This window comes from Physeter macrocephalus, unplaced genomic scaffold (assembly GCF_002837175.3).
Source record: "Physeter macrocephalus isolate SW-GA unplaced genomic scaffold, ASM283717v5 random_49, whole genome shotgun sequence".
Lineage (NCBI taxonomy): Eukaryota > Metazoa > Chordata > Mammalia > Artiodactyla > Physeteridae > Physeter > Physeter macrocephalus.
In genome coordinates this window covers 39471-58642 of record NW_021145339.1, presented here as the reverse complement: position 1 = coordinate 58642, position 19172 = coordinate 39471, and the positions used below count along the sequence as shown (strand labels likewise).

At 55.5% G+C, this 19172-nt stretch overlaps 5 protein-coding genes across 28 annotated transcripts in view; 2 read left to right on the top strand and 3 right to left on the bottom strand.

The window, feature by feature from the left end:
* The first annotated feature begins 8 nt into the window (after positions 1–8).
* On the top strand, positions 9–1949 carry ZSWIM1 (zinc finger SWIM-type containing 1). The gene has a single exon (XM_028483657.2). The coding sequence runs from the start codon at positions 32–34 to the stop codon at positions 1400–1402; it is 1371 nt and encodes a 456-aa protein (XP_028339458.1). The 5' UTR covers positions 9–31; the 3' UTR covers positions 1403–1949.
* A 286-nt stretch (positions 1950–2235) lies between these two features.
* SPATA25 (spermatogenesis associated 25) lies at positions 2236–4513 on the bottom strand. The gene is made up of 2 exons (XM_007115515.4): positions 3590–4513; positions 2236–3200 (listed from the first exon to the last, which is right to left on the bottom strand). The coding sequence occupies exons 1-2, from the start codon at positions 3642–3644 to the stop codon at positions 2668–2670; spliced, it is 588 nt and encodes a 195-aa protein (XP_007115577.2). The 5' UTR covers positions 3645–4513; the 3' UTR covers positions 2236–2667.
* Positions 4514–4601: 88 nt separating this feature from the next.
* Positions 4602–6499, bottom strand: NEURL2 (neuralized E3 ubiquitin protein ligase 2). Its single transcript, XM_007115516.4, has 2 exons — positions 5607–6499; positions 4602–4837 (listed from the first exon to the last, which is right to left on the bottom strand). The coding sequence occupies exons 1-2, from the start codon at positions 6346–6348 to the stop codon at positions 4722–4724; spliced, it is 858 nt and encodes a 285-aa protein (XP_007115578.1). The 5' UTR covers positions 6349–6499; the 3' UTR covers positions 4602–4721.
* A 123-nt stretch (positions 6500–6622) lies between these two features.
* The window catches only part of CTSA (cathepsin A), a 33942-nt gene continuing 21392 nt past the window's right edge, over positions 6623–19172 (top strand). For 13 of the 23 annotated variants that reach the window (XM_028483641.2, XM_028483643.2, XM_028483637.2 and 10 more), the window contains exons 1-15: positions 6624–6778; positions 6989–7167; positions 7705–7816; positions 8082–8132; positions 8223–8309; positions 8539–8694; positions 9032–9123; positions 9494–9578; positions 10150–10241; positions 10323–10401; positions 10490–10629; positions 11670–11745; positions 12448–12537; positions 12715–12819; positions 14711–14730. In XM_028483641.2, coding sequence (XP_028339442.1) covers positions 6725–6778; positions 6989–7167; positions 7705–7816; positions 8082–8132; positions 8223–8309; positions 8539–8694; positions 9032–9123; positions 9494–9578; positions 10150–10241; positions 10323–10401; positions 10490–10629; positions 11670–11745; positions 12448–12537; positions 12715–12819; positions 14711–14730 — 1418 coding nt within the window. In that variant the 5' untranslated portion in view covers positions 6624–6724. Of the gene's footprint in view, positions 6779–6988; positions 7168–7704; positions 7817–8081; positions 8133–8222; positions 8310–8538; positions 8695–9031; positions 9124–9493; positions 9579–10149; positions 10242–10322; positions 10402–10489; positions 10630–11669; positions 11746–12447; positions 12538–12714; positions 12820–13075; positions 13532–14710; positions 14745–19172 lie in introns of those variants that run through there. The other 10 variants (XM_028483645.2, XM_028483642.2, XM_028483646.2 and 7 more) reach the window with 4 other exon arrangements.
* Positions 13448–19172, bottom strand: part of PLTP (phospholipid transfer protein) — a 10860-nt gene continuing 5135 nt past the window's right edge. For both annotated transcript variants that reach the window (XM_007115518.3, XM_028483655.2), the window contains 9 exons: positions 18820–18911; positions 17514–17690; positions 17373–17432; positions 15900–16064; positions 15736–15803; positions 14536–14578; positions 14363–14426; positions 14201–14277; positions 13448–13779 (listed from right to left, as the gene is read on the bottom strand). In XM_007115518.3, coding sequence (XP_007115580.1) covers positions 13648–13779; positions 14201–14277; positions 14363–14426; positions 14536–14578; positions 15736–15803; positions 15900–16064; positions 17373–17432; positions 17514–17690; positions 18820–18911 — 878 coding nt within the window. In that variant the 3' untranslated portion in view covers positions 13448–13647. The remainder of the gene's footprint in view (positions 13780–14200; positions 14278–14362; positions 14427–14535; positions 14579–15735; positions 15804–15899; positions 16065–17372; positions 17433–17513; positions 17691–18819; positions 18912–19172) is intronic.

Below are 19172 nucleotides of genomic sequence, written 5' to 3'. Positions count from 1 at the left end.
CCTTGGCATCTAGACATCTCCCATCTCCCCCATGGCCCTGACAATGCTGAATGAGCTCCTGATTGAGGACCCAAGCCCACCTCTGCTGCTCTATCAGCTTAGCAAGACTGCCCAGTTAGACGCCCTCAACTATCAAAGCTGCTTTATGCAGGGGGTCTTTGCCCATTTTCCTGAAATCTTATTTATCCACCGGACCTATAACCCAAGGGGCAAGGTGTTATATACCTTCCTGGTGGATGGACCTCGGGTGCAGCTGGAGGGTCATCTTGCCCGGGCAGTCTACTTCGCCATTCCTGCCAAGGAGGATGCTGAAGGCTTGGCCCAGATGTTCCAGGCCTTCAAGAAGTTTAACCCAGCATGGGAGAGAGTCTGTACCATCCTGGTGGATCCCCACTTCCTCCTGCTGCCCGCCCTCGCTATGGAGTTCCCCACAGCTGAGGTCCTGCTCTCAGCCTTCCACATCTGTAAGTTCTTCCAGGGCAAGTTCTATCAACTGTCCCTCGAACAGCCCGTGGAGAGGGTCCTCCTGACCTCCCTGCAGAGCACGATGTGCTCGGCCACAGCTGGGAACCTGAGGAAGTTGTATACGCTTCTGAGCACCTGCATCCCGCCGGCCCAGCTGCCGGAGCTCCACTCACACTGGTTGCTCAACGACCGCATCTGGCTGGCCCACCGCTGGAGAAGCCGAGCCGAGAGCAGACACTACTTCCAGGGCCTGGAGGTCACCGCCCACGTCCTCAGCCAGTTCTTTGGCACCACCCCATCTGTGGAAAAAGGCATGACCGCCCTGCTCCGATACCTGCAGCAGAACTCAGGAGGCAAGGCGAGTTTCAGCCTGGGCCTGAGTCCCCCGAACAGTCATCCCCCTTCGGATGGCAGCCCCGAAAGCCCCAAAGTGGAACAGTTGGTAGAAGCCCGCATCCAATACTCCCTTAATGCCATCTGCACGGGGCCAGCTGCCCAGCTCTGCCTGGGCGAGCTTGCCGTGGTCCAGAAATCCACGCACCTCATCGGCTCTGGTTCCGAAAAGGTGAACATACAGATCCTGGAGGACACCCATAGGGTGCAGCCCCAGACCCCAGCCAGCTGCAGCTGCTACTTTAACCAGGCCTTCCATCTGCCCTGCCGCCACATCCTCACCATGCTCAGCGCCCGCCGCCAGGTGCTCCAGCCAGACATGCTGCCAGCTGAGTGGACGGCAGGCTGTGCTGCCAGCCTCGGTGACATCGTGGGCAGCAAGTGGAGTGAGACCCTGGATAAGCACTTGGCCGTGGCGCTCCTCACGGAGGAGGTGGGTCAGCTCCTGCAGCACTGCAGTCAGGAGGAGTTTGAACGGCGGTACAGCACCCTGCGCGAGCTGGCCGACAGCTGGATCGGCCCTTATGAGCAGGTCCAACTCTGATTACCCTCGACGCCCAGAGGTGCTCATCCGCAGAGTATCTGCTCACATCCCCACTACACACACCCACACACACATTCACACGGTCGTACTTCCACGGGCCCTCCTTCCAGGGAAGAAGGACAGAGGTTTTCTCTTCCACTGCAGCCTGCTACCTACAATGTGTCTAGTTCCCAAAGACAGGAGGCAGCAAACCTTTCCCGTAAAGGGCCTGCTAGTAAATATTTTAGACTTGCTGGCCACGTAGACCCTCTGTTGTATATTCCTGGTTCTGGTTTTTTTGTTGGTTTTTCGTTGTTTTTCCTTTTTAACAACCTTTTCAAAAGGTAAAAACCGTTCTTAGCTCAAGGGCTTTATAAAAACAGGTAACCCCTGCTCTAAGATAAGCGCTAAGACACTGAGTGGAGATCAAGGGTCGGGACTTGGTAACAGCTTCCCCAGTCATGAGATGACAGCTCACCCACAGAGGAAAAGGCCCCCAGAGGCAGCGGCTCAGCCAGGCTCGCAGCCTCACCGCCCCTCACCCTGCCCCATCCTGAGGTCATTAAAGTTGAATGTTGTCTGTTTTAGCATTTGTCTAGTTTTTTGTCTTGTAGAAAGCAGTTTAGGAAATACTATGGAAAGAATAGACTTTGGAGTCTGACATTACATGCAAATCCTGGTATCTTCCCTGTCTGATTTTTGAGGCCTGGTGCTGCCTTTTACTAGCCATGTGACTTAAGTCACGTCACCTCTCTAAGCCTCAATTTGTTCATCTGTAAAAATGGAGATGCCCAGAGCGCTGGTAAGATTAAAGGTAAGTGGGCATGTAATGGGCCTGATGCCCAGTGGGTGCTCAAATAAGAGTTAATTTTCCTTCCCTGCCTGTGGTCCTATCACCTGCCCTCAGCAGGGTCAGGAACAAAAGGCAAGAGGAAAAGTCACCTTGCCTAGGGCTTTGTACAAGAACTTTTGATCGAGTACCAAAACAGTACAAAAAGAAGCCTCCACTCTCCAAGCAGGGCCTCCTACCTTGGTAATTTTCATTGTAACCAATCTGACAAGACCTATGGCCTGGCTTAATGGTTTCTGGAAACTTCCTGGGGTCTGGGCCCTGATGGGCCGGTGTTTGTCAGAGTGGCTCAAACCACCACCCTATCCGCATCCCTGCCATAGACACCACCAACCCTGCCTGCCCAAAAACCATACGGAGAAGCCACCCTATGTGTCTGGTGCTATTTCATCCCGCTACAAGCAGGAACCAGGAGGCTGGCCCCTCTGGGATCTCACTAGGGCCGCTGTGCCCCCTCCACAGCCCCCGCTGGCTCTGGATGGGCCATCATGAAAGCTTGAGCTGCCCGGATCAGGTCCTCTTCCCGTAGGCCTGGGACAGGCACGGTGGGGATGCCAGCGATCATCATGGCCAAGGTAAGGATGCAGACGTCGGGCTGGGAGCCGGCCTCCTTCCCTCCTGGCTCAGAGGGCGGCCCACACAGCAGCAGGGGCCCAGGCCTGCTGGGGCCGCCCAGGTAGGGAGCTCTGCTTCTGGAGCAGCCATCCTCCCAGCCCAGGCTCTCCGGCTGCCTCGCGTGGGGGAATTTGTTGCAGTACCGGCTGTACTCCTTCCGCCGCAGTGGCTCCCAGCTAGCCCCCCCAGGGCAGCCCCTGGCTTCTGGCACTGCCAGGGCCAGGCCCCAGGCCTGGGCAATGGGTGTCGCCTGCTCAGCCTTCTGGCTCAGTGGGCCTTGTCCACCAGAGGCTACGACCACTGGCTCTACGGGATTATAGAGGCCAAGGGATGAGCCCAGAGACGAAGCCCCACCTGCAGAGACAGGAATGGGATGGAATGTTATTCTTGGTCTCTTTGAGGAGGAGGCCCTGAGGGGCAGGGCATAGGAGCAGAACACTGGGATCAGGGGCAGTTAAGAGCAGCCCAAGAGGGCTGTCCAGTGGTTGGGAATTAGGTTTTACTCATAGCCACAGCCCCAGTCAGTCCCTGATGCAGACAGGTGATGGAGAAGTGTTTGCTGAATGAGCGAATGAGCAAGTGGGTAGCTATTGGCAAGGACTTCTGAAATAGCTTTCTTCCAAGAGAACTGACTCCAGGTCCAGCCCAAAAATGCCCAGCAGAACCTCCACCTCCCCAGAGCCAGGAAGCAGGTTCTCAGGGGAAGTTGAGTACACCCTCCAGTTCCAGGAGCCCCCTCTCACCTTGGCCAGAAGGCGGAAGACCTGGATGAGTTTGTGGAGACGTGAAATAGGACATGGCTGCTCTAAAGCCCCTGTTTGTGAGGGAACAGTCGTCTGCCTCCTGTCCTACCCTCCCCACCCTTCTAGAATGTCACCTCATAGTCCCTCCCTTTTACACCTGGAACCCAGCTCATGGCATTGACCTGTTCATTCTAGAATGTGTACGTGACAATGGATGGGCTTAAAAGAGCACTGGACCAGGAACTGGGCATTGTAGGTTCTTGCCTTTACCTTGGGCAAGTCACCTGGACAGTTTTGTTCCTTGACATCCTCAGCTGTAAGATGGGGGTAAATGACTGCCCAGTACCTCACCATAAGTTAAGAGGGTCAAATAAGATCATTTGTATGGAAGCAAATGATCAGCGATACAATTAAAGGAGTCTGGTGCTTTGTGCCCTGTAAGGTGAGAGAAGGAATACTCTGCATTCATTCATTTGCTGTGTGACCTTGGACAAATACATTCCCATCTCTGGGCTTCAGGTTCCCATCTGTGAAATGAAGTACTTGGTCTAGGGCACTGGTTCTCATCCTGAGCTGCACATTAGATGCTCTTGGAAGCTTTTAGAAATCCCGATGCCCAGACTTATCCCAGGGTCAATTAAATCATAATCCCAGTTAGCAGTATTTTTTCAAAGATCCTCAAGTGGTTATAACATGTGCCAAAACTTGAGACCTCTGTTCTAGGGAAATGCTTCTCAATCTTGGCTGTACCTTAGAATCTCTAGGGGAGCTTTTACAAAAACAATGTCTAGCCCTCATCCTTTGACAAATCAAAAGAGAATCTCCAGAGATGGGGTCTGGGGCACCAGCAATCTAAGTATCCCAGATAATGAGCAGCCAGGCTAGGAACCACTGGTCTAGGTGATGTCAAAATGCTCTCTCATTCTCTCACCTACCCTGCTGACCCCCAGTGATTCTAAAAGAAGTGCCCCTCACAGCCTTCAGGGGCAAGGAGACCCTCCAAGGATCAGCATCAGCTACGACTGTGTTTATTTCCATCCCGGCTCTTATCAGTATGGCCAGCTTCAGGGCAGCCACACCTCTGGGGCCAGGATTCATTCACGTGGCCCTGCTCCAGGGTGGCTGCAGGCCTTCACTCATACTTGCAGAAATCCTTAAGTCCTTTGGGCAGGTGGAGCCCATCAATGGCCAACCGGTGCACCACACTCCTCTGGATCACTAGGCGGCACAGAGTCTGCAGGGACGGCACTGTGGAAAGAAGGTTGTCAAAGGCAAAAGGAACGGGAGGGTTGGGCCGAGGGTGAGACCTAGATCTAGGTCCCTTCACTCTCCAGGCCCAGCCTGGCCTGGGGCTATTCACATGATTGAGATAAGCACCTCTTTTGCAACACTTTCCCGGTTCTGCAGCCCTGTTTCCATTATAGCACCCATCCTGCTCCCTTCCCCCTCGCTTAGCAGCTTCTGGGGGCAGGGGTGGTGTCCGATTTACCTGTGCAACCCCTAGCCTCCAGCACAGGCCCGACACAGGGTTCTCGTTCATTGGATTCGTAAAATGTCATCAGGTGGATAAATAAAAGGCTTAACGGGGCTATCATGAACCAGACCTCAGGATTAAGAAGCTCTCACATGGGGTTTAAAAGTGATGCCTTTAAACTGGTATGCCCAAATCGATGAGCATTTGTCTAATAAAAGAGCACATAATTCTCAAAGAGGACCAAAATCTAAAATCGGTGTAGAATTCATGCCCTAGGTTAATGCAGAAAATATTGGCAAAGCCAGAAAGGGAGTTAGAGGGCATCCTAATCAATCACAGCCAAGATGGGTAAATTGAGGCCCAGAGCCAGGGAAAGTGACTTGTCCAAGATCACAAGTAGAGGCAGAATCTGAAGTCAGATTCCCCACTTCTAAAATAATGCTGGACAAACCAAGGCCTTGCTACCTGTTTCAGGAGTCCTAGCAGGTTCCTGTCCCGACACTAGGCCAGGAGGGGTCGCTGCCCAGGGTGTGGGATACCTACAGCCATACTCGACCTGGACCAGGCGCACGCTCTTGGTGGAGGCGAAGACGTCCACCACCGCGTAGAGGGGCTGGGCGGCTGGCAGCCCCCGGGCGCTGGGGCCCATGTCCTCGCCGTTGATGACGATATGCATGTCAGCCGTGCCGTCGGGGCGCGGGCAGAAGAGAACACCCAGGCGGCTCCGGCGCGCGGTCGGAGGCAGCATGTTCAGCTCATAGAGCTGGTCCAAGAGGTGGCTGTACAGCCCGGGACGGCTGCGGCCCACCAGGCGGTCGCGGGGAATGCGAAACTGCTCAATGCACAGATGCGGTTCCACCAGGAGGGCTGGGGGGCAGCTGGGGGCCAGCGCCTCCGCCTCCGGGCGGCCCTCCCGGGGCACGCGGTTGTGATGGCGCGTGATGGCGAAGACCCAGGTGTGGCCGAGGCTGACCAGGTCGGGCAGCGAAAATTCGGGCACGGCGGACAGACTGGCGGGGTCCAGCGCAGTCAGGCCGAGGCGCAGGTGCCCGCACCAGCCCAGCTCTTTCTCCTCGATCTCCACCAGGAACACCTGGCCGGGGGCCAGCGGCTCGCGACTGAAGCACACGCCGTGGGCGAAGCTCTCCACGCGTGTGGCCCGCGTCCCGGAGGGGTCCACGCGGATGTTGGCACCGTGTACCGGGTGGAAGCGGGTGGGAGGGGGCTCGGGGCGCGCGGGTCCCCAGGGCGCACCCAATTCCACGGGGTCGGAGGCAGCAGCCATCTCCCAGCCATGAGGCAGGCCAGCGGGCGCCGGGGGCTATTTTGGGCAGCGGGCTCAGATGGTGACCGCGGCGGCACCATGTAAGGTACTTCCCCCCTGACTCCCTTCCCCGAGGCTCTGCCCAGGGGTCCTAGCGCCGCTTGCTCAGCCATCCCGCTTAGAACGGAGTCCCCGGGAGGCTGGGGGATCCTGGCCATCCACACCTGGGTCATCTGACCGCCGGCGCCCGGGATACGACCTGCGAGGCCCACGGACCTTCACCTGGTTTGACCGCCACCGCCCCCTCCGTCTTCCGGGTGCTCAGGGACGGGTGGGGCGGGATGGGCAGGAGGAAGACTGTCACATGACGCTGGAGCACACGTGACTCGGAGTACACATGACTTCCCTTCGCGGGCCACCTCCGGGAGAGCAAGGACGCGAGGGAGCAGAGGTGAGGGGATCCCGGAGGCTGGAAGGGATCCGGGAGTCCCCGGGGCGCGGGGCGGGCGGGGGGCGGGGGGCGGCGCGGCGGAGGAAGCTCAGCGGGTGGGAGCTGGGACTGGGCCGGGGCTTCCCTCGCTGATGAGCCGCCAGGTCTTCCCCACGGGCGGCTGAGCAGCGAGCGAGCGAGTAAACAGCCGGCCCCCGCTTCCTGCTGCAGATGGTCCGAGCCGCGCTGTCGCCGCCATTCCTCCTGCTGCTGCTCTCCTGGGCGCCCCGAAGCGAGGCAGCCCCCGACCAGGACGAGATCCAGTGCCTGCCAGGGCTGGCCAAGCAGCCGTCTTTCCGCCAGTACTCTGGCTACCTCAGAGGCTCCGGCTCCAAGCACCTCCACTACTGGTCTGCAGCCCTGCTTCCCAGGGCGGGCTTGGGAGGGACACTGCGATGCCCACTGGGGGAGATGATAGGGAGGGGGGTGTTTTTTTAAAATATAAATTTATTTTATTTATTTACTTATTTTGGCTGTGTTGGGTCTTCGTTGCTGCGCGCGGGCTTTATCTAGCTGCGGCGGGGGGGGCTACTCTTCGTTGCGGTGCGCGGGCGTCTCATTGCAGTGGCTTCTCTTGTTGTGGAGCACGGGCTGTAGGCACGCGGGCTTCAGTAGTTGTGGCACGCAGGCTCTAGAGCACAGGCTCTGTGGTTGTGGCTCACGGGCTTAGTTGCTCCGCGGCATGTGGGATCTTCCCGGACCAGGGATCGAACCCTTGTCCCCTGCATTGGCAGACGGTGTCTCAACCACTGCTCCACCAGGGAAGCCTGGGCGGGGGTGGGGTGGGGTGGGGGTGTTCTTAAGACCCCTGAAGGAGCCTGGGAGCAGCGAGGGCTGGAAGGAGCCCTCCCCCGACCTGCATCCATCCTAGCCTGACTCCCTCCCAGGTTTGTGGAGTCCCAGAAGGATCCCAAGAGCAGCCCTGTGGTGCTGTGGCTCAATGGAGGGCCAGGCTGTAGCTCCCTAGACGGCCTCCTCACCGAGCACGGCCCCTTCCTGGTGAGCGGGAAGCAGCTCAGTAACGCCTGGTAAGGGGCGGGGAGGGAACAGTTCCCAAAGGAAGGAAGCGGGGAAGAGGGAGAAAAGGACTTTGTGATCTTCTGAAAATGTGTCCCTTTCCTGAGCCTCAGTTTCTTCATCTGTACCATTGGCTTGACTATTAGTACCTTTCAGGGATTTTGCCCGATTATACAGTACTCAGCACGGTGGCCCTTTCCCTACCCCCAGCTGGCTCTCGGGACTTAGCCATCTCTTGCCTCCGCAGATCCAGCCAGACGGTGCCACTCTGGAGTACAACCCCTATTCCTGGAACCTGGTATCGCTGCCGCTGTGGGTGCTGTGGGGGTGTCTGGGCACTGGGATGGGGTGGGGAGCCTTCCTTAGCCCGTTTCCACTTCCCCTGTAGATTGCCAATGTGTTATACCTCGAGTCCCCAGCTGGGGTGGGCTTTTCCTACTCCGATGACAAGTCTTATGCAACCAATGACACCGAGGTGAGTCCGCTGCCTGCCCACGTGCCCCAGCCTTGCTGGGTGGCATGATGTGGGGAGAGAAAGAGCATGCCCTTGGAGTCCATCTGTGGCTCTGTTGCGTGCTAGGTGGTGTGGTTTGGACAAGTCACATCCTGTTGCACAAACAGGGTGCGTTGGTGTCATTATCTCTGAGATTCTTTCTAGCTCAAACAGCAACACTTCCCGATTCCCTCCATCCTACCATCCCCAGGTGGCCCAGAGCAATTTTGAAGCCCTTAAAGATTTCTTCCGCCTCTTCCCGGAATACAAGGACCACGAGCTTTTCCTGACGGGAGAGAGCTATGCCGGCATCTATATCCCCACCCTGGCAGTGTTGGTCATGCAGGACCCCAGCATGAACCTTCAGGTGCAGGGAGGCTGCAGGAGGGAAGGGAGGCATCTTGGGGTCATAGCCTTGTGGTTAGCAAGGTCAAACAGGTCAGCGCCTCCATTCCAACCCAGTCTTCCTTCATAACATTCCTGCCACTAGCTGGCCTTTCCCCGGCCTGTGTGCCTTCCACAACAGGGAGCCTACTCCTCAAGCCGCCAGCTCCATTCTTTACGTTGAGAGGCCTCCCCCACCCACCCTCTCCCACAAACCAGCCTGGGTTTCAGTTTCCAGACTGCTGAAGGTCTGGGTGCGGGTCGAGGAAGGCTCTTCTTCCTCGCCGTCCAGATGAGCTAACACCCTGGGTGTTTCACAGGGGCTGGCTGTGGGCAACGGACTCTCCTGCTATGAGCAAAATGACAACTCCCTGGTCTATTTCGCCTACTACCATGGCCTTCTGGGAAACAGGTATGGGAGGGGACCGCTGGGCAATGTCTGGGGCGCGGCAGGTCATGGGACCTCAGGTCTATCAGCCAGGCACATGATAGCCTGGGTCCTACCCTGGTTGATGAGCAGAAGGTGGGGGCTGGGTTTGCTAGAAAGGTTTTGGTGCTGAAAGGCCAACGCATAGACATCAGAGTGTAAAGGGACGAGGGAGGGCTGCAGCATGGCCCAGGGCAGCCAGGTTTGGGAGCTACATACCACGCCCTGTGATAAATGTCATCGTTCCCTGGGATTAGGTCCCTCGGGTCCAGGCCGTGATGGGAGGTTGAGAAGACGGGGTGTTCGCCTTCTCTGCCCACCGTGGGCCTCAGCAAATCTCATTCATCTCCTACAGGCTCTGGTCTTCTCTCCAGACCCACTGCTGCTCTCAAAACAAGTGTAACTTCTACGACAACAAAGACCCAGAATGCGTGACCAATGTGAGGTTCTGCCCCTGCCCTCCGTCACCCCCGACGGCCCCCATCCTGAGAAGGGGACCACATCCCCTTTAGGGACTCCTCCCCCCCATCCCCCTGTTGTTTCCTATCCTGCACCCTTCAGCAATTCGACGTCCTCTGGGACACATGAGTATGGATGTGTTCCCACGCCACTTCCTGTGACTTCCCTGTGAGGGGAAAGGGCTTCTCACTCATCCATCGTCTGCGAGGTGCCAGGACTGTGCTCAACTCTGGCAGTGTGGATTGTTCCATCTTCAAGAGTCTCCTTCAAGGGAGATGGTATTAGGCACATTTTCCAGAGAAGGAAACTGAGGCCAAGCGTGTCGAAGTCACTTGCCTGAAGTCACAGTGCTAGGAAGTAGAGGCATTAGGATTTGGACCCGGGACTAGCAGATTCCTTCCACTGAGCCTCAGTTTCCCTGCCTATGAAGAAAGGGGGGAAAGGGTAGTGACCAAGTGAAGTAGGAGAGCAATAAATCTTGGGGCGCTGTTGGGAGGTCATGGGGAGGCCAGGATTCTGTAAAGCATGGTGGCTTTTGGGGTGTCATTGCAGCTTCAGGAAGTGTCCCACATCGTGGGCAGCTCCGGCCTCAACGTCTACAACCTCTACGCTCCATGTGCTGGGGGGGTGCCCAGCCATCTAAGGTGGGCCCTGCCGTGTGTCCCTTGGGCCAAACCCAGTCCCACCTGGAGGCTCAGGCACTCATCCCCCGACCTCACTTGCAGGTACGAGAAGGACACTGTCGTGGTCCAGGATCTGGGCAACACCTTCACTCGTCTGTCACCCAAGCGGATGTGGCATCAGGTGCGCAAGGGCCCACGCTTACCTCCCGGCAGGGTGGGGAGGGACAGGGCAGGGAAGCGAAGATCCTGACCTTCTGTGCCCCCCCCAGGCACTGCTGCGTTCTGCGGGAAAGGTGCGCCTGGACCCCCCCTGCACCAACACCACAGCCGCCTCCACCTACCTCAACAACCCTCTCGTGCGGAAGGCCCTCCACATCCCCAACCAGCTGCCCCGCTGGGACGTGTGCAAGTGGGTTTCTGTGACCGCTCGTGGCCTGGGGGGTGGCGGGCTGTTGTTCCCAGGGATCCTTTGGCTAGGTTTTCTCAATGGGGACACAGAGGGCGTTCGGGGTGTGACAGTGAACTGTACAATAGGATGTTCAAGGTCTCTGACCCCGAAGTTGATTAATATTTAGCCACCTCATTCTTTTTTTTTGAGTTCCCAACCAGGGATTGAACCCGAGCCCTTGGCAGTGAAAACGCAGGAGTCCTAACCACTGGACCTCCAGGGAATTCCCCCAGCCACTTCATTCTTTTTTTTTTTTAATCCTTGGCTGTGTCGGGTCTTCATTGCGGTGCATGGGCTTCTCTCTAGTTGCAGCGCACGGGCTTCTCTGTAGTTGCGGCGCACGGGCTCTGTAGTTTGCGGCACACAGGCTCTCTCGTTGAGGCGTGCGAGCTCAGTAGTTGTGGCGCTGGCTTAGTTGCCCCGAGGCATGTGGGATCTTAGTTCCCCGACCAGGGATCCAACCCACGTCCCCTGCATTGGAAGGTGGATTCTTTACCACTGGACCACCAGGGAAGTCCCACCCACTTCATTCTTAAGTAGCCACGCTGGTTGTTAAAATTTCAATTACTTAAATGGTATTTAGTAGAAAGACACTCCTATCCCCAGCCCCTCCCTGACTCCAGTACCACCCTAGCTGCCCACATCTCCTATGACCCCTACAAGTAAGAGGGTGACGCCTGGCACAGCAGGGGCCACTCGGTTCCATTCTGATTGGTCAGCAGGAGCCCTTATGCACTAATGCCAGTTGCACCCCAGCCATTGTAACAAAGTGTCCCTGTACATTTCTAAATGAAGGAGAGTTGGGGACCTCTGAATTCCAGCCCCTCCCCCATCTAGATAAGTCCTAGAGAGGTTACATGCCCAAGGAGGGACTGAATCCCAGCTATCTGCCTCTTAGGCTGGAGCTCGGGAACAGGAGGGGGTAGGGGAGGGCGTCTGATCTATTGTCCCTTTTTCTCCCCCAACCTGGACCTGGTCTTCCTGCCCGCGTGCTCCTGCAGCTTCCTGGTGAATATCCAGTACCACCGTCTCTACCAAACCATGTGTTCCCAGTACCTGAAGCTGCTGGCCGCACAGGTGGGTGGGGGCAGCACAGCTGGGTCCACCAGCAGCCTCGGGACCCTGGAGCAGTGTGGCAAGGCGGGGGCTCCTTGAGGGCGCCACTCGGGACAGGGGAAGCTGAAACTCCAAGAAGTGAAGTCACTTGCCCTAGGTCCTGTGGTCAGCAGGGTCAGGATTTGAACCTGGCTCTGTCCCCACCTTATGCCGCTCTGCTGGAGGGGGCAGAGAGGTCTGCATCAGCCAAGGAGCCGTTAGGGTGAGAAGAGCTAGTCAGATCGTGTTACAGAGAGGCAGACTGGGGTCTGAGGTGGGAGAGGGCCTTGTCCAAGGTCACCTAGGAGATACTGGCAGAGCCGGGGTAGGACCAGGTTCTGTACAGCACAGTGGTTCGAGCATGGGCTCTGGGGTTAGACTGCCTGAGTACAAGTCCCTTTACTAGCCTACTAGCCAGGTGACTCTGGGCAAGTTTCTCGTATATCTTGAGACTTGATTTCCCCATCCATAAAATGGGGTTATTGATGGTATCTACTACCTTCATAGGGAAAGCATTTAGCAGAGCACTGGGCAGGTAGGAAGTGGTCAGAAAACACAAGCGTTTCCTGGTTTATGCTATTTAGCTGGGCCTCTTGAATTCCCTGAGGGGTAGGGCTTGAACCGGGGAAGGGCTGGGGTTTGGGCTTATTCCAAACCCCCCATTTTTCCCCTGCCCTGCTTCAGAAATACCGGATCCTGCTGTACAACGGAGATGTGGACATGGCCTGCAATTTCATGGGAGACGAGTGGTTTGTGGATTCCCTCAACCAGAAGGTGAGGCTGGGGTCCCAGCCCTGGGGTTGGACCGGTACAGGGGTAGTGTGCAGTGTGGCTCTGGCAGACAGAGGGGGAAAAACCTGGAGGAGTTCCCAGCCCCTGAGGTCTTGCTGGTGGCTGTGAGCAGAGATGACGGGGCAGCTACAGGCTGCTAAGTCTTTCCTGGTGGGGCAGATGGAGGTACAGCGCCGGCCCTGGTTGGTGGACTACGGGGATGGCGGGGAGCAGATCGCTGGCTTCGTGAAGGAGTTCTCCCACATCACCTTTCTTACCATCAAGGTAGGGCCTGGGCCTGGTGAGGACTAGGGGGGCTGGAGGGGATGGGGCAGGACCCACCTGTCCTTTCCTTCTGACCTCCTTTTATGCTGGGTTACCATCTGGCCCGGGGAAGGGCATGTTTTCGGGGGGAAGATGGGAAAAACAGATGGATTAGGGGAGCAGGAAGGTCACGGCTAGAGGGATTCAGTAGGATGAAAGAAGCACCCAAGGGCAGGGGTTGTACAGGGAAGGAATCTCACAAAGCTTTGCCCTTCAGGGTGCCGGACACATGGTCCCCACTGACAAGCCCCAGGCTGCCCTCACCATGTTCTCCCGCTTCCTGAATAAGCAGCCATACTGATGACCACGGGGAGCAGCCCCCCACTGCCTGATCCAGCCCTTCCCAGTCTCTCCTGCCAGAAGGGAGGTCCTCCTTTATGCAAAATGCCCCTGTGGGGCAGATCCCTGCCTCCAGAACTGCCCCCACCCCCCCCCACAGCCCTGTGCATCCCAGACCTGGCCCCAGCGCCTCACATATACAGTCTGGGGGGAGTTTGCACTTTATGACTCACTGGGGTGAGGCCTGGCCCCCTCCCTGCTTAAAGAATGGCCTCAATGCACTGATCGCATCCCAGGAACACAACAGAGCTCAGGACAGCCCACGGGGAGGGTGGAAGGACTGTAATTGATGGATTGACTGTGATTATGGAATTAAATTGGGTACAGCTTAAAACCCCATCTTCTCTGTGGCACTGGGGGTTAGAGGACACTAGAGGCTGTGACGGGGTGAGGGAGGGGATGAGAGACGGTGGAGTCCTGAATGCAGCTGCCAGGGTCGGGGTTGAGCACTCAGACAGCTGCCATGGAGGGTGGCGGGGCACTGGGTGCTTGGGGGTTCCTGGTGTTGGCAGGCCGGTTCTTCTCAATCACCTCTCGCAGCCCTTTGGCAAAGTGGAGGTCAGCCCCGATGGTGAGGAAACCCTGTGCAGGGAAGCAGAGAAGGGAGTCTCTTCATTCCATTACCAAGAGCAGGGTTTAGAGACGGAGACAAGAGTCCCTGGCCTCTATCTAGTGGGAGAGGTGGAGCAGCAGAGTGGTTCTTATAACTCCCTGTGAAGGGTGCTGAAACAGAGGCTGCAGGAGCACAGCGTGTGGAAGTCAAGGAGGGCTTCCTGGAGGAGATGAGCTCTTAGCTAAGACCCGAAAGATTAGTAGGCACTGAGGGTAGAATCAGGGAAGAGTGTTCCAAGGTGAGGACACAGCCAGTGCAAAGGGCTGGAGGAATCTGATGTAAGATTAAAATGAGATAAGGGAGAAGCTAGGATCAGGTCACGGAGGGCACATGAGAGCTGTAGAGGGAGGGGAAGGCTCTGCCCTCCTTCCCCATCGCACCCCTACTCACCGCGTGGTTTGTCACCACCTCGCGCACAAAGTCAATACCCTCGGGGAGTGGGATCTGCACCCCACGCCAGGTCCGCTCTGTGGGTGGGAACAGCCGGCTTAGTCCGGGCCCACCTGGCTCCCCTGTCCTTTCGCCCTCCCTCCTCACTTCCCCCAACCCTACCATTGAGCATGGGCATAACCCCAATCTGCAGCATGGTCTTCAGAGGGGCCTGCAGTGGGATCAGCTGCGGGGGAGGAGGGAGGAAGTCAGGGCAGCCCGTAGAGGGTGGGCTCACCTTCGCTGCCCCCCTCAACCCCAGCCCTGGCCCACCCCACCCCCCATTCCCAGCTCACTGCCAGCGACTCTAACGCAGACTGGTTTGAGTAGATTCGGAACCTGTGGGAAAAAAAGAAGGGTCCAGTGGGCACGAGCCCTTGGAAGCTCCACCTTCTCCAGGCCACTCAGGCCTACCCACCCAAAGCCCCTGAGTTTCAGTCTTAGATGTTAACCACCTACAAACCTTTCCAGGGGGTTCTACCAATTTCCAGGTGTGTATCCTTGGGTGAGTCATTTCTCCCTCCTTGAGTCGCCTTTTCTCCAAGTCTGCTACTTTTTTTTCCAGTTTTTGTTTGTTTGTTTGTTTGTTTGTTTAATTTCAAGTCTGCTACTTTTTATTTGTGGAGTACCTCCTATAAGCTAGACTTCTGCTGATGGCTTTACATGTGTTGTTTACGTTTATTGAGCAAAACTTTCAGTGCTTACTCCCTGCCAGATACTATGCATGTTAAAAAGTTAAATATTATTAAACTATTTTAAAATGCCACCTCATAACAACCCTAAGAAATAGGCACTATTACAATTTGCACTTTATAGAGGAGGCAAATGAGGCCCAGAGAGATTAAGTAACTTGCATAAGGTCACATAGCTGGCAAACTGCAGAACCTGCCTCCAGAATCTAGACTCTTAACCTCTACCCTGCGTTATCTCATTTAACTCCCCAGAACAACGCTGTCCAATAGAACTTTCTGTAAAATGTTCTGTATCTGCACTGTCCACACAGTAACCATTAGCTACATGTGGTTATAGAAATGAGCAACTGAGGAACTATTTAATTGTAATTAAATGTAAATAGCCACATGTGGCTAGTGTCTGCCACATTGGACGGCACGTCCTTGGAAAGTAGGTGCTACTCTTTTCTATATTTAACGCATGAAGAAAATGAAGCTCAGAGAGATAAAAAGTACCTTGTTTTAAGATCACAAAGCTAAGATGTGCAAAATCCATGTCCTCATGCACTTTGCCATGTGACTGTAGGTGTGTCATTTAACCTTGCTGGGCCAGCTTGGTCATCCCTCATAATACCTGCTCTGGCTGCTTCTGGGTGGTGAGAATGCAGAGAAACTACACTAAAATGAAACACTTTTTATGCGTTAACAAGACCCCGGCTCTCCAGTGTCTTATAGGTATGACTGGATTTTAGCTCCCCAGTATTTTTGGGCAGGTGTGATTATCCTGAAGACACTGAGGCTCAGAGAGGTTACAGGCTCGCCCACCTGCGCAGGTCCAGCTGTGTGCGCAGCACCTTCCCCCGGAGTGCCATCTTGGCGCTGAGACGGGCATCCTGTGTAGGAAGGTAGGGAGGGTGGTGTTACAGCCCCAAAGGGTGTCCGCAGCCCTCCTCCCCGATCCCTCGCAGCCCCGACCCTGGTGTCCGTACCATGGTCATGCTGGAAAGCTTGACCTCGGGCTGATTGGGTGGGACCAGGGCGATGGTGACACTGGCAGTGACAGAGATGGTGGTGCCCGAGGGCTTGATGGTGCAGCGTGGTGGCGCCGTGACCCGCAGCTCCAGCTTCAGCGGAGAGTCGATCACTGCCGGGCTCTGGGGACAGAGCAGGGAGGACAGGTCAAGTTCCAGACGGGTCAAGTCCTCCTCCCTGTTGAGTCCCCGGGGAGGAGGGAGTGGCTGTACCGTCTGGGAGCCCAGAGACACAAAGGGGAAGACTGGTCTGGCTTCCGGAACCCTCCAGAACTGTGTCCAGCCTCTGCCTTTTCTCAGACAAGGGAATGTCTCATTCTAGGAATGCCTCCTTCCTTCTCTTTCTGCTTTCCTGAGTTCTCAGTATTCAGGACCCATCTCCAATCCAGACTCCTCCAGGACAGTCTCTTTGCATTAAATATCCCGGGGAATTCCCTGGTAGTCCAGTGGTTAGGACTCGGCACTTTCACTGCCGTGGCCCCAGGTTCAATCCCTGGTCCAGGAACTAGGATCCCACAAGCCGCACAGCGTGGCCAAAAAAAAAAAAAAAAAATCTCAAGCTCCCTGCCATATCTCTTTTCTTGAAACTGCTGAGCTATTTCTTCTACAGGCAGTGTAGTGACCAAGTGCGTGCTTTTCACCAAACACTTCACGTGTATTAGCTCATTTAAACCTCACAATAACTGTGTGAAGCAGGTATTAAATTACACCCATTTTTGAGATGGGGAAATTGAGGCACAGAGAGGTTAAGCAACTTGTCCAAGTTGTGTTATTTAGTTGCAGAACTGGGACTCAGACCCAGGCAGTCTGGCAATAGAGTCCATGCTCTTAACAACACTTGGCCACGATCATCATGATGACAAGGATAGCATTCATAGCAGCTGGTGTTGACTGAGCACTTTCTCTGTTGTTGTAATTGTTCCAAATGTATTAATTCATTTAATCCTCATGACAACTCTGGGAGGTTGCATAGTATAGAGGAGAGAGGCAGGGTGACTTGGAATCACACAGATTCCCATCTGGGTTCAAATCTCAGCTCCATCATTTACAAGGTAGAACCAAGGACAGGTCCTTTAATGATCACTGAACTATTTCTTTAAAAATTTTAACTCCCCATTAAACAAGGGAAGATAAGCAAAAAGGATAATACATCAGTCGCTGTGAAAGCCCCTACACTGGCCGAGCTGGGGTTCTTAGCCCACCCTCACTGTGGCTTCGTGAAGGAGACGGCGCAGGAGCGGCAGGCCCCCTTCGCAGACCTGGAAACAGGCTTGGCCAAGTGAAGGGATGTGGCCACAGGCAGGAGGCCAGGCCTTCTGTCTACTCCACAGCTGCCACTGGGGGCTCTACTTGCCTCACCGGTCCCATCACGGGTGTGCGGATGGCGTGCCCCCCGCCCTGGCCAGGTTCCCACCTCTCGCTGACACTCACCAGCAGGACGATGTTCCCAAAGTAGGTGGCCCTCAGCAGCATGTCCAGATCATGGGGCACCTGGACCGGGGAATTGGGGATAAGGCAGAAGCTCCATCACAGGCCCCCTCTTGCCCATCCCACAAACAGACCCTGGCATACCTTGGCCCCCACCAGCGACAGCTTCAGGGCCCCTGCCTGGAAGTAGCTCTCCATGGCAGAGTCGAAGAAGAACTCAGAGAAGGCCACATATACCATCCGCTCTTCCTCGGGCAGCTGGGGCTCCACCGCCCGATTGCGCAGGCTCCAGTTGCTGTCGGCCAGGGGAAAGAAGGCCCCCTGGGGTTGGAGGATCAGGGTCAGGGCCAAAGCAGACTAGCCCAGCACCCAGATGTCTCCAGGCCCTGTGGGGATGCGGGGGGGTTGGACCCAGTTGCTGTCCTTGGGGGACTCAACAGGTGCTTTTCTTAAAAAGCATGGAAAGGAGGGTAGCAGGAGTGCTTCAAGGGAGCAGTCCCATCAGACTGGAGAAGGGAGGCTCAGCAAAGGGTTCAAGAAGGAGGTAGCACTTGAGCGGGCCTTGAGACTAGATGGTAGTAATGATGGCAGCTGCTGCCTACACATACACAGTAATTCTTCTGTGCCCCTTACCTAGACCAACTCCTTTAATCCACATAACATCCCATGAGATTATCTTTTCTTTTTTGTTCTTAATTGTTTGGCCTTGCCACGCGGCACGTGGGATCTTAATTCCCTGACCAGGGATCGAACCTGTGCCCCCGGCAGTGGAAGCATGGAGTCTTAACCACTGGGCCGCCAGGGAAGTCCCGAGATTGTCTTTCCTTACTGTATTATTTCCATTTACGTATTAAGAAACAGGCATAGAAAGGTTAAGCCACTGGCTTAAGATCACACAGCTAGTAAGTGACAGAGCTGGGAGCTGACCTTCAGGCATTCTAGCTCCAGAGTCTGTGCTCTGAGACTCTACTACACTCCACTGGGAGGAGCAATGGTAATGGCCACATACTAGTTGAGTGGCCTTGGACAGGTGCCATCGCCGCCCTGAGCAAGTCTCCACATCCCTAAAATGAGTATAACGTCACTACCTGATTTACAGGGTTGTGAGAGGATGAAATGAGATTGTGTGCGTTAGAGCTGAATGTTCGATTCCTTCAGGGAAGATGGGGGAAGACGGCATGAGCAAAGGCCCTGAGGTAGGAAGCGAAGGGCATTTTTTTGGAACTAGTAGCTACAGAGGAACAGGATGAAGTTAGAAAGTTGGGGCCAGACAAGATGAACAAGGCTGAGTGCCAGACCCAGGAGTTGAACCTGATTCTGTAGCCGGTGGGAAGCCACCGCATCCCCGGCAACGGAGGGGCCGCATCAGAGCTGTGCTTTAGGGAACTAAAACCAGCAATGTAGGGGAGAAGGAGGGGGTCTGGTTACACACACCAGCCGGACAGCTCACCCGGAATTCCATGTCCAGACTGCTGGCGGAGGCCACGGGATCCTTCAGGAGGGAGTAGTCAATGCCAACGAGCTCGTCCACAGCGCTGCGCACTGCGGGGAGGGGCTTGAGTCACGCAAAGCTGTATGAGGCTGGGCAGGGTGCTTAAGCTCTCTGGGCCTCAGTTGCTCGTTCATAGAATGGTGATTATAATACTTCCCTCATAGGGTTGTTATGAGGATCAAATTAGTTTTATACGGAAAGCGTTTAGTGCCTGGTGTGCAGGAAGTGCCCAACAACGTTAGCTATTATTATTGTGCGGATTTTGTGATTGTTTTGTTTTTTGGTTTTTTTTTTTTTTTTTTTTTTTTTTT